Below are 13206 nucleotides of genomic sequence, written 5' to 3'. Positions count from 1 at the left end.
TCCTGTAACTCAGTGGTTAGAGCACTCGCTTTGCAAGCGAGAGACCTGAGTTCAGTTCCAGGCAGGGCGAAACCTTGGGCAAGTTTCCTTACTCCACACGCCTAATAATAATCCCTCCAAAACCAAAAACAATAATAAATTGGTCATTTTCAATCTACGACTGTTTGTGGGACATTGCTGTGCGCAATTGGCTGCCGCGTTCGCCCACAAATATACAGTCAATTCACTTTACAGTGTGTTCTGTGAAGCGCTTTGGGACGTCCTCCCGACGTGAAAAGCGCTATATCAAATGCAAGGATTATTATTATTATAACTGTATAGGGCCTTGGTGAGACTGCACCTGGAGTATTGTGTGCAGTTTTGGTCTCCTTATTTAAAAAAGGACATACTTGCCCTAGAGGGGGTGCAGCGTTGATTCACTCGGTTAGTTCCTGGGATGAGGGGACTGACCTATGAGGATAGGCTGAATAAACTAGGGCTATATTCTCTAGAGTACAGAAGAATTAGGGGAGATCTTATTGAAACATATAAGATTCTTAAAGGGCTGATAAAGTAGTCACTGAGGGTCTGTTTCCCCTGGTAGGAGAATCTATAACCAGGGGTTACAGTCTCAAAATAAAGGGTCAGCATTTTAGAACAGAGTTGAGGAAACATTTCTTCACTCAGAGGGTAGTGAATTTATGGAATTCACTACCCCAGAAGGCTGTAGATCCTCAGTCCTTGAACATCTTCAAGGCTGAGACTGATAGATTTTTAAAAAAACAGGGATTAGGGGATATGGGGATAGGGCAGGTAATTAGAGTTAAGTCTGAAGATCAGCCATGATCTTATCAAATGGCGGGGCACAGGCTCAAGGGGCCGAATGGCCTACTTCTGCTCCTAATTCTTATGTTCTTATGTTCCTGTTTGGAAAAGACATTTGGGGGGAGGAGGAAATAGAGGAAACTTGTTGCAAAAAAAAATTTCTTTCAATTTTGTTGAAGTGAATATTGTGCAGATTCTATACAATTGGAAAACTTTCAGTATTTGTATGTAATTTCCAGTTTCAAAAATCTAATACTTTTGGTACATTTAGATCAGTTGAACATCAAACTAATTAATGCAAACTGTACTGTTGATGTCTTGTTTTAGGATTTGCTGCATAAAGTCCACACAATTCCAGAATCAGCAAGCAACAGTATGCTCAACATGTTGGACAGACGCACATACTGGTGCATTTCAAGGCAGAGGAGTTGGGGGTTGCCCATTCCAGTTTTCTATCACAAAGAAACTGCAGAGCCACTCATTAATAAGTAAGTGCTTAAAAATACTGTGTTTATGTCAACATGTTTCTATAGGATTGTCTGCGAAGCTTATTGTTTTGAGTGGGCCTTTGCTATAGTGCTTACAGCCTTAGTTGTAGTAGTACCACAGATTGCCTCTAGTTAATCCCTACTTGGGCATAAATAACATTAACTTTTGTAAGTAGAATAGTATAGTTGTGAGAATCCTAAGTTTGTATAAAAATCTCTGGCCAGACTTTTCAGTCTTTAGCCTCTCTCCTTTGTTAAAATGGCTTGTATGTGTTATCTGTTGGATTTTGCACTATGATTTCATGATAATCAAAATATGATACTTCAATATAAGTGGGTGTTTGGAACGATCATGCACCGCCTGCGATAAATCAACTGCTTTGGACTTTAGCACTTGGCTGGTCTGCAAACACAAAAATTCAAAAGCACAATGTTGTTCACTCCCAGTGACTCAAAGATCTTGATATGTGTTAAACATGGTGATCAGTGTCATTTTATGGGATTATTTTGTATAGAGTAATGCCTCTATCAATAACTTGGATGGAATTGTTCATTTTCTCATTCAATCAATGTTCACATTAAAATAGGAACTTTCTGGGGGGAGAGAGAGAGAAATCCAGAGACATTTTTCTTTCAGAACGTTATGCAATTTGCTTGTCAGATGACCTTATCTACACTATATAGGATTTCTTTCTGGGCCACACCCTCAATTCTGCCGCTTCAAATCTACTAATCTGTCACAGAAATAACAGTTATCGTGGCAACTATAAAAGTATAACATTTGCTGCCTTATACGTTTTTTAAAAAAATCTGATTTAAACTGTTTGTTTTAAGATTTTTTTAAGCTAATCTGTGCTGTCACAAATTTATTTGTGCATCAGTTCCTTCTCTATTCGGATGATCTGATTTGTCAGGCTGTCACCATTTCTACAGAATAACTGATTCAGTGTGTGATATGTTTATTCTGTGATACTAAGTAATTGTACTATCCAGGAGCATGATAATTAACCAAAGTGAAACTTGAAACAAACACTATCATTTGAAATGAATCTGATCTCTCCAAGTGCTTCAAATTGCTTTTTATTTCAAATACAACATAATTTACATTTGTATCGGGCTTCAAGTACTGGTTGGGGGTGGAAGCAGAGTGGGGTGGGAATGGAAAGATGACGGACAGCATGGCCAAAAAGGTGTGTTTTGAGGCATGCCATGAAAGAGGGGAGGGATAGAATGAAAACAAGTGAAAGCAAGTTTTAAAGGATGCATTAATGTTTTTCATTGAGAGCTGCTTTTGCGAGCGAGGTGACTTAAGAGAGATTACCAGACCATGACTACTTAATGCTATCTGAAATTACATGGGAAGCTCCATGGTGCTTTTATGTTACAGTTGTTCCTGGCAGAACTGCAGTAAGGGAAATAAGTCAGTGCCTTTACCACAGCATGTGCTGAGAGATCTAGAGGTGATTTTATTGGAACATTGGAGCTTGCAAACCGGAAAAGACCACTGTAGTCTCAATTTCAAATAGCATCACTCCTCATCTCTCATATCATCCATTCAACGTCCACACTAAAGTAGGAACTTCAATGGTGGAGGAGAGAGAGAGGTCCGGGAGCAATATTCCTTCCAGGTCAGCTGACCTTCATGATTGGGCTATATATAAGGCATTCCCACAACCCACTCAACGTCAAAAAATATACAAATCGCTCCACACTGCTCCCTACCCTACCCTGACATATTTTTGCATATGTTAAGTACTCTCTACTAATAGATATAACTCTTAAGATGTTTTTCTCTCTTTCCACATTTTCGACTTTGACCTTTCGTCATGGATAGCTCAGCTGCATTGAATAAGGTATTCAATCTTATCTTGTGTGACTATTCATTCTGCCCACACAGGCAGCTTGTCAATAGCCATGTTACAACCTGCCACTCCTTAGAAAATCAAACCACTATTGCACATGTCCAGGCAGAACATGGTTCCTGTTTTGCAGATTGACAGCGAGCTCTGGAGGACACAGGGAGCGGCCACTTGTGTGAAGCAGTATATTTTGCACACAAAATATACAGTCAATTCACTTTACAGTTTATTCTGTGAAGCGCTTTGAGACGACTCAAAGATGTGATAAGGCGCTATATCAAATGCAAAGATTATTAATAATATCCTACCCGACCAATCAAGGGGTCTTACTGACTAGGTTCACATAAGTAAAGTCATTATTCTGAGAATATTCTGCTGTTAAAGTCAGATAACAATGTGGAAAGGGAAGAGGTCATTCTGTCAATTGAATTTATTTCCTCGAGGTCTAAGGCTAGCGCATAACTGTTATTGTTCATATCTTTGCCTCTCAAAAGTAAAAGTGGTCTTGCAGTGGGTTTGCACTTGCACTCTTACTTGTAACATAATCCTGATTCATTGTACTTGTATGCTCCAATAGTTAGCTTTTTGTGATGAGGTGGAGAACTTTTATATTGACCTGTGACCATGTCATTCATTTTGGAATGTTTACACATCGAGTAAAATAACATTGGTTTTCTGCTGGTACAAAGTCTCTGGTGTTAACGTTGAATATGATTTGCAGTCATTGTAACTTTTATAGTGTTTCAAATGGACTGCTTATAGATTTTTTTTGACCTATAGAATACATTATTGTTGTTGGTATCGTCCTTCAGGTGAGACATTAAACCAAGGTCTTGTCTCTATTCAGGTGGACATTAAAGATCCCGTAGCACTATTTGAAAAGAAACGTGAGTTTCTCTTGGTGCCATGCCAACAATTCCCCAGATTAAAAGATTGTTTGTTCACATCCTGGTTGTTTGTGGAAAAAGAAAGAGTGGGTTATATACAACAACAACAACAACAAGATTCCATTTATAGAGCGCCTTTCACGTCGGGAGGACGTCCCAAGGCGCTGTACAGTTGGGTCAGGAGACGAGCAAGGGGGAAATGGTCAGGATGAGGGGAGGGAAGGGAGGGAGCGAGGAGGGGGTAGAGAGTCGAGAAGGGAGCTGAAGGCACGGTCAAAGAGAAAGGTCTTGAGACCGGCCTTGAAGGAGGAAAGGGAGGAGGCGGCGAAGGCACTGGGGGATAGAGTTCCAGAGCCTCGGGGCTGAGAGGCTGAAGGCCCGGCCACCGATGGTAGGGCGGTTGGGGCGGGGGATGTGGAGCAGACCGGAGCCAGAGGAACGGAGGGTACGGGCAGGTAAGTAGGGGGATAGTAGGTCAGAGAGGTAGGAGGGAGCGAGGCCGTGAATGGCCTTGTAGGTGAGAATGAGGATCTTGAATTCGATCCTCTGGGGGATGGGGAGCCAGTGGAGGCGAGCGAGGGTGGGAGTGATGTGGTCGCGAAGCCTGGTGCGGGACAGTACACGAGCTGCAGAGTTCTGAATGACCTGCAGCTTGTGGAGAGAGGTGCCGGGAAGGCCGGCGAGGAGAGAGTTCCCATAGTCCAGCCTTGAGGTGATAAAGGCGTGGACCAGAGTTTCAGCAGCGTGAGGGGTGAGGTAGTGCCGTAGTCTGGCGATGTTCCGGAGGTGATGGAAGGCGGTGCCAGTTGTGGCGCGGATATGAGGGAGAAAGGACAGCTCAGGGTCGAACAGAACCCCGAGGTTCCTGACTGCTTTGAGAGGTGGAGAGTGCAGCCTTGGATGCTGATGCTGTCAGCGCCTGAGGTGCGGAGGCGCTGACGTGAGCCAATCAGGAGGGCCGCAGTTTTACGCACGTTGAGCTGAAGAAAGTTGTCTCTCGTCCAGGACTCGATGTCGGACAGGCAGCTGTCAGGACATCGGTGGTCGTGGAGTTGAGGGTAGAGGAGGAAAGTGTCATCCGCATACATGTGGAAGTTAACCCCATGTCTGCGGATGATGTCACCAAGGGGGAGCATATAGAGGGTGAAGAGGAGGGGACCGAGGACAGAGCCCTGAGGGACACCGCACGAGACAGTGCGGGGGCCGGAGGAAAAGCCATTCGTGGAAACAAAGTGAAGACGGTGGGAGAGGTACGACCTAAACCACTCAAGGACAGTGCCTTGAAGGTTGAGGTGGGAGGACAAGCGGTGGAGGAGGATAGCATGGTCGACCGTATCGAATGCTGCCGATAGGTCGAGGAGGACGAGGAGGCAGAGGGAGCCCTGGTCACAGATGGTCAGGATATCATTGGTGACCTTGACCAGGGCAGTTTCTGTGCTATGGGCAGCACGGAAACCTGACTGAAGGGGTTCAAAAAGAGAATGGGTGGAAAGGAAAGAGCGCAGCTGGGAGGCGACAACTCGTTCCAGCACCTTGGACAGGAAGGGGAGGTGGAGATGGGCCAGTAGCTTGATAGCTGCGACGCATCAAGGGAGGGTTTTTCAAGGTGGGAGTGATGGTGGCAGTTTTTAAGGGAATGGGAACAGAGCCAGAGGAGAGGGACAGGTTGATGATGTCTGTGAGAAGTGGGGCAAGGAGGTGGAGCTGGGAGATAAGGAGTGGAGTGGGGATGGGGTCAAGGGAGCAGGTGGTGGGTTTCAGGGATAGGATGAGTTTGGTGACAGAGGGTGGGGAAACGGTACAAAAGTGTGTAGGGGAGGATGGGTAGGAGTCGGAGTGTGGGAGGGAAGGGGTGGGTGGTGGGTGGATGTTGGAGGGGAAGTGACCGCGGAGCGAATTCCCTTGATTTTGGATTCAAGGAAATCCAGCATCTCCTCGCAGTGAAGGTTGGAGGAGATGACCTGCGCGGGGTGGCGGGGGGATGGAGGAGTCGGGATGTGGTAGAAAACAGTAGCCTGGGGTTGTTCTTCGCCTCCAGGATTATCCTGGAGTAGAAGGACGACTTGGCCGAGGCTAGAGTGGAACGGTAAATTTTGATTAGATGAGTAGAAGTTTTTTTTGGATAATTGTTGTATTGGGTATTGTTATTTCTCCCCTCCTAAAGATTGTCACTGTTTGAAAAGCAGTTGCAATGAATTAATCAGTTACAATGTGCAGGCCAGATGTCATAAGATTGAACTGGACAATTGGAGCCTGGACAGTGAGGTAAAAGACAATTCAACATCAGGGACGATCACAGGTTGTCCATTACCAGTCCAAACTTTCATAGACACATACTTCCAAGAGGATCACTGGATAGCAATGACTGATCTCTTCCCCCCCGCCCCCCGCTCCTCCCAATCCCAAAGCCCCTATCGACTTAAATCAGTTAACTCAGCTCAGACTGGAAATTGAACCAGTCTGTATGACTATTTAATGGAATAACTTGCAAGGGTGCTCATGCTAAAAAAAAATCTTTATGTATAAACATTGCAGTTTAATTTTAAATGCACCTACAACTATTTGTCTTAATTTGTAAGCGAAACCTCAGAAATTATTTGAGAGTGAACTTGGTGAAGTTCTAACATTGTATTTTTTTGGTATGACACATGCGGAAACCCATCATCACTCGTGAGAGTATTCGAACCAAGCTGATATTTCCATGCATCCCACCTACACATGGAAATCCCAGCGATAAATTGTTGGAATGGAATGTGCGGACACATTACCTAATTCCGGAAAGTATGGGGTTAACAGGAGCTGAGTGGGATTCCTCAAGTTTTTCCTGATAAAGCGCAGATTTACAAATAGAGTAAAGCAGTATTGTTTCAAAAAATACATTATTTATTAACATTGTGTTTGTTAGCATATGAGGATATAGTTCTTTTTAGCCTATACAGTGGAATTAATTTGAATCTTGGAAAATTAATTGATTCCATCAAAATCAGATGATTGATTACATTAAGAGAGAATTCCACCGCAGGTTGAAGCTGGCATCATTTTAGTGCATAGAATAGTGGCCTATAGAACTGACAGGCAATTTTAAATAGACTGGCTGTCAATTCATAGGTCATAACCCTGTACACCTTTTATTGAAATCAACAAGGTTACAACGTAAGTTACCTTGCAGAAAAGTAATTGAAGCGTTGCGTCTTTGGTCGAGTAAGGATCCTTGATATGATGTAAGTGCCCATCGAAAGTAACAGCAGCTCCACTGGAAGCCAGTGCCATCCACATGGAGTTGCTGTTACACCTGATGCACACTGCTGTTTGCCGTCTGGCTGATGTGCTTTTTGCAGTGCATTGCATTCATCTTCCACAAATGTACAGCCAGGAGAGCATTGCTGTTGTGTTTCTTGTGTTCATTCTGGTCTGTGTGTAAATTGATAATTTTAACAAGAACTGAAAATATATTAATTGTATATTTTGACACTCAATGTTTGTCTCTGTTACCCAGGTTTGTAATATTCTGTAAAAGTGAGCTATTACAGAATTATCATCTATTTGTTTTATGGGTGTTTTATGAACTGTCATTTGCTATGTTGTAAGCACTAATGGAGCTTTGGAAGTTTGGAAGGACAAAGTAAAGGGTTTGGAAACTTGCCAAAGGTAGTTAAGAACTATTTTTAAATTAAATATTAACTATAACTATCAAAGCCTACATTTCACTAACCTAAACTTTCAAAGACCTGTATTTTATTTCAGTATAAATCACGTTTTCTTCCTAAAGTTAATGTGCCAGATTCAAGTTTTTTTTCCCCAGCCATCAAACATGCAATGTAGACCCTTGCATCTCATCTTACTACTTGACCAAAGCAAAAGCAATCTAATTTAGGATCTATCTGCTATTGAAGTATAAATTCTTATTTTAAATATTTTAATAGTCAGTCAGACATGCATACTGTTGCCATAATTTGGTTGAATTTTAGGCTGCCTTGCATTGTCACTGCATTCAGTGGGCATTGTTCACCTTTTATAGAATAAATCTAAAAGGGTGGACATGACTCTTTGCCCAAGTTTTCATGAGACTGCACAGTTTGTTGCTGCATCAGTTAAAACGTGAACAGTTTCTGTATTCAACTTTGATTTGACTCTAATCTCATTAAATAGCGGAGGTTTAACAGACCATTGGATAGAATGGGTTTTCATTAATTATTGGAACCTATATAACTTGGACTGAATCAAGATTAAGAGTACATCCATTTCTTAGTTTTACTTTAGGCCCAAGTGATCTGTATGAAGTGAAACTGTTTTAGAAATTAATTTGTTTCATTTTGTAATTATTGGCAGGCTGTCTTATTTAACTTGTTGAAACTGGATTTTATTTGCCCTAACATTTTTAGTTTGTACTATGCTTGCTGCCTGGAAAAATCAAAAGCGGTAAATTATGTCTTATGCTGAATTGAACAAAAATAAAGGTAATATAAAATCAAATGTTAGCTTCATTCCTGGGTGAAAGAGATTAAAAAGTATGTTAGTTGAGCTATAAACAGATCATGCAAACATTAAATGCACTTTGTAAGTGATTGTCCAATTTATAAAGTACCTGGCTTAAAATTGCCACTCCATGAGGAAAAATGCATTTAAATCAAAAAAGCTTTTTAAAAAAAAGTTACAGCATTGTATATGGACAATGTTTATACATTACTTTCAAGATATTCTTTTATGTAAATTAAATTCAGGTTTTATCAATCCTTATTTTGATTGCAAATGTAACTTTGAATTTCAAGTTCTTCATTAATGTAAGTAGAAATTTAAAATTTAGCAAAAATCCCATAAAAGTTAGTTGCCTTAAAATTATGTTGTTAAATTTTCATGGAACTTACTGACAGTTTCAAAAGAAAGTATTTAGTTTGTTACCTGTATTCTTCTTGTGGAAGGTAAGCAAGCAGCAGGATTTCATTGCAGAAGTTTATTCTTGTCTGTCTGCTTCTACTCCCATCAGTGTTGAAAGACATTCGTAAGGAAGACCACAAATTGTTCACTTAAATCTGTGAGCAATCAGCTTAATGCTGCTAAATTTCTGATAATCTCATAGATAAGCATTCTGCACAGTCAGTATCAATCTGTAAACCTATTGGCTGGTGTCATGGTAGCTGCATTACTTCATCCCTTTGCTGTTAGAAACCCAGTAGATGTCACGTAATGCCAACTCCCCTCCTAGATCTGACCTGTAAATGGGGGCAAAGGTTTTAAAGCCAGCTAGTGACTGACATATGCCAGGAAAGTTAATTTGCTGACTAACAATCATATTGATTAGTTAGAGCTGCTTTTTTTATATGCATAAAAGATATCGCTTAATCATTCTTACATACATTTGTGATTTTGTTTATCTCATATTGACTTTTGTGGCATTGAAAAAGCTCTGGTTTGTGAATATTCTGTCAGTTTCAAAGACCATAATTCAAATGTAAAGATTTCATATTGTTTTATCGCACATCAGTTTTGCAACAGTACCTGTTTGGGAACGAAAGTAGCACATTGAAGTAGAAAAATACTGATCACTTCAGATTATCAATGAGATTACGAATACGAACAATAAATTTTGCAAGCGTGCTCACCTTGCCTGTTGGTTAACATCTTCACATAGCATTCATTTTCACTCGATGGAAAAAGGCGATCAGCTTAATCGTAAACTCACCTTGCACATCTTTAACCTCAGCATTTTCATAGTTGAGGTCTTATTGATGAAAAGATACATTTTTCAGTTTTTTTTCATTAAATGAGAAACAGAGAAATTGAAAGTTACTATTTTTTTTAAAAAAAGCACTATGGACCTTTGGCTGATGTGGAAGTTAATAAATGCGAGTTAATGATTATCTATGCTGCAAATATTTAATAATTTCAGTTGGTACACCCAGCGTAACAAGTACAAATACAAATTTCTTTGACAGCAGGTACTTGAAACGCTTCCTTGACATCCATTTCCTTTTTCAATAATTCAATTCATTTGTCACTTGCTGAAAGGAGCAGGTATTTATCTTTAATTTTGTACATATACAAAGAGCTCAGAAAAAAAGGAGGGAAAACTAAAACCACAGGATATTCCAGAATAGTTTGATTTTTGTAAACTATTTACTGTAGCGATCCAAACACAAGATGTGATCCAAACACATAGTACGATCCACTGGAGCAGCCATTTTTCTGCTCCACTATACAATTAGAGGCTCGAAAATCCTTGATACTAGCCTTAAGAACATAAATGCTAGACGGAAAAAAGACCTAGGTCCATCTAGTTTGCCTTCCACCTTCCTGGCCGTTGTAATGCACATGTGTCCTGACCAATCTATGTATTATATCCCATAATGTTATTTCCAAGAAGAAAAATATCTAATTTGTGTTTGAAGGTATCAGTACTTCCTGCCTCAACCGTCTCCCTGGGAGCCTGTTTCACAGGTTTACTATTTGCTCACTAAAATAGTGTTTGCATAGATTCGTTCTGAATTTACCCCCCTTCAATCACAGGCCGTGTCCTGTTTTTACTGTTTTTACTGTTCTGAACTAGTTGAAATAGCCTGTCACGAATTACATTGTTCGCTCCTTTAGAATCTTAAAGACAGCAATCCTATCTCCAACCTTAAGACCACTTTCAGAACTTGAACTCACAGTCTACTCTAACACTCCAGTGCAATGCTGGGGGTGTGCTGCATTGTCGAAGTTGCCAGCAATGCAACGCATCTCGGGTTAGATTAGAAGATCAGCCATGATTGAATGGCAGGGCAGGCTCGAAGGGCCAAATGGCCTACTCCTGCTCCTACATGTTATGTTATCTTAACATCTTTGGACGAGACGTTAACGAGAGGTGCTCTCAAGAGGATGTCTCAAAGAGATTCACAAGATCCTTTACTATAAAGTGTAGTGACTGTGTATTTTGTAGGTGATCCAACAAGATGATGGCATGGCTGCTGGTTTCACATACTTTGGATGAGATGTTAAACCGAGGTCCCATCTGCCTGTTCAGGTGGACTTTAAAGATACTATTGGCACTATTTGAAAAGAGAAGGGAGTTTCTCCCTGTGTCCCATCTCCAACCTCCCCTTTCTCTCCAAGGTCTTGGAAAGAGTTGTCGCCTCCCAACTGCGCTCTTTCCTTTCCACCCATTCTCTTTTTGAACCCCTTCAGTCAGGTTTCCGTGCTGCCCATAGCACAGAAACTGCCCTGGTCAAGGTCACCAATGATATCCTGACCATCTGTGACCAGGGCTCCCTCTGTCTCCTCGTCCTCCTCGACCTATCGGCAGCATTCGATACGGTCGACCACGCTATCCTACTCCACCGCTTGTCCTCCCACCTCAACCTTCAAGGCACTGTCCTTGAATGGTTTAGGTCGTACCTTTCTCACCGTCTTCACTTTGTCTCAACGAATGGCTTCTCCTCCACCCCCCGTACTGTCTCATGTGGTGTCCCTCAGGGCTCTGTCCTCGGTCCCCTCCTCTTCACCCTCTATATGCTCCCCCTCGGTGACATCATCCGCAGACATGGAGTTAACTTCCACATGTATGCGGATGACACCCAACTCTACCTTTCCTCCTCTACTCTCAACTCCACGACCACCGATGTCCTGACAGCTGCCTGTCCGACATCGAGTCCTGGACGAGAGACAACTTTCTTCAGCTCAACGTGCGAAAAACCGAGGCCCTCCTGATTGGCTCACGTCAGCGCCTCCGCACCTCAGGCGCTGACACCATCAGCATCCAAGGCTGCACTCTCCACCTCTCAAAGCCAGTCAGGAACCTCAGCGTTTTGTTCGACCCTGAGCTGTCCTTTCTCCCTCACATCCGCACCACAACTGGCACCGCCTTCCATCACCTCCGGAACATCGCCAGACTACGCCATTACCTCACCCCTCACGCTACTGAAACCCTGGTTCACGCCTTTGTCACCTCAAGGCTGGACTATGGGAACTCTCTCCTCGCCGGCCTTCCCGCCACCTCCCTCCACAAGCTGCAGGTCATTCAGAACTCTGCAGCTCGTGTACTGTCCCGCACCAGGCATCGGGACCACATCACTCCCACCCTCGCTCGCCTCCACTGGCTCCCCATCCCCCAGAGGATTGATTTCAAGATCCTCATCCTCACCTACAAGGCCATTCACGGCCTTGCTCCCTCCTACCTCTCCAACCTTGCTCCCTCCTACCCCTACCTACCTGCCCGTACCCTCCGTTCCTCTGGCTCCGGTCTGCTCCACGTCCCCCGCCCCAACCGCCCTACCATCGGTGGTCGGGCCTTCAGCCTCTCAGCCCCCAGGCTCTGGAACTCCATCCCCCAGTGCCTTCGCCGCCTCCTCCCTTTCCTCCTTCAAGGCCGGTCTCAAAACCTTTCTCTTTGACCGTGCCTTCAGCTCCCCTCTCGACTCTCTTCCCCCTCCTCGCTCCCTCCCTTCCCTCCCCTCACCCTGACCATTTCCACCCTCCTTGCTCCCTCCCTTCCCTCACCCTGACCATTTCCCCCCTGCTCGGGTCGTGACCCAACTGTGCAGCGCCTTGGACGTCCTCCTGACGTGAAAGGCGCTTTATAAATGGAATCTTGTTGTTGTTGTTGTTGTTGTTGTCCTGGCCAACAATCCCCCAAATAAAAAATGATCATTCACTCATCACTGCTTGTGGGTCAATGCATTCACCTACAATGTAGATCAGGAGTCCTGTAGCTCAGCAGTTAGAACATTCACATGCGAGGGACCTGGGTTCGATTCCCGGCAGGGTGAAACTTTAGGCACGTTTTCTTACTCCTTACCCCTGATAATAATCCCTCAAGAAAAAAAAACATTAATAAATTGGTCACTTCAATCCACGACTGTTTGTGGGACACTGCTGTGCGCATTTTGCTGCCACGTTTTGCTCACAAATATACAGTCAATTCACTTTACACTATATTCTGTGAAGCGCTTTGAGACAACAACAACAAAATTACATTTGTATAGCGCCTTTCACGTCGGGAGGACGTCCCAAGGCACTGGACAGACAGAGTTACGGACCCGAGCTGAGGGTCGGGGTGGGGGAGGACAGGGGGAAAGCAGGGAGATCGAAAGCACGGTCGAAGAGGAGGGTCTTGAGATGGGTCTTGAAGGTGACGAGGGAGGGGGCGAGACGGAGGGACTGCGGGATAGAGTTCCAGAGGGTGGGTGCAGAGTG

The 13206-nt window shown here is 43.3% G+C and overlaps 1 protein-coding gene across 1 annotated transcript in view; it reads left to right on the top strand.

The window, feature by feature from the left end:
• The window catches only part of iars2 (isoleucyl-tRNA synthetase 2, mitochondrial), a 49787-nt gene that overhangs the window by 16231 nt on the left and 20350 nt on the right, over positions 1-13206 (top strand). Inside the window, exon 12 of the mRNA XM_007904528.2 lies at positions 1132-1292. Coding sequence (XP_007902719.1) covers positions 1132-1292 — 161 coding nt within the window. The remainder of the gene's footprint in view (positions 1-1131; positions 1293-13206) is intronic.

The sequence above is a fragment of the Callorhinchus milii genome, unplaced genomic scaffold (assembly GCF_018977255.1).
Source record: "Callorhinchus milii isolate IMCB2004 unplaced genomic scaffold, IMCB_Cmil_1.0 Scaffold3, whole genome shotgun sequence".
NCBI classification, from domain to species: domain Eukaryota; kingdom Metazoa; phylum Chordata; class Chondrichthyes; order Chimaeriformes; family Callorhinchidae; genus Callorhinchus; species Callorhinchus milii.
Note: the sequence above shows the minus strand (reverse complement) of the source record. Positions and strands in the feature narration are given on the sequence as shown.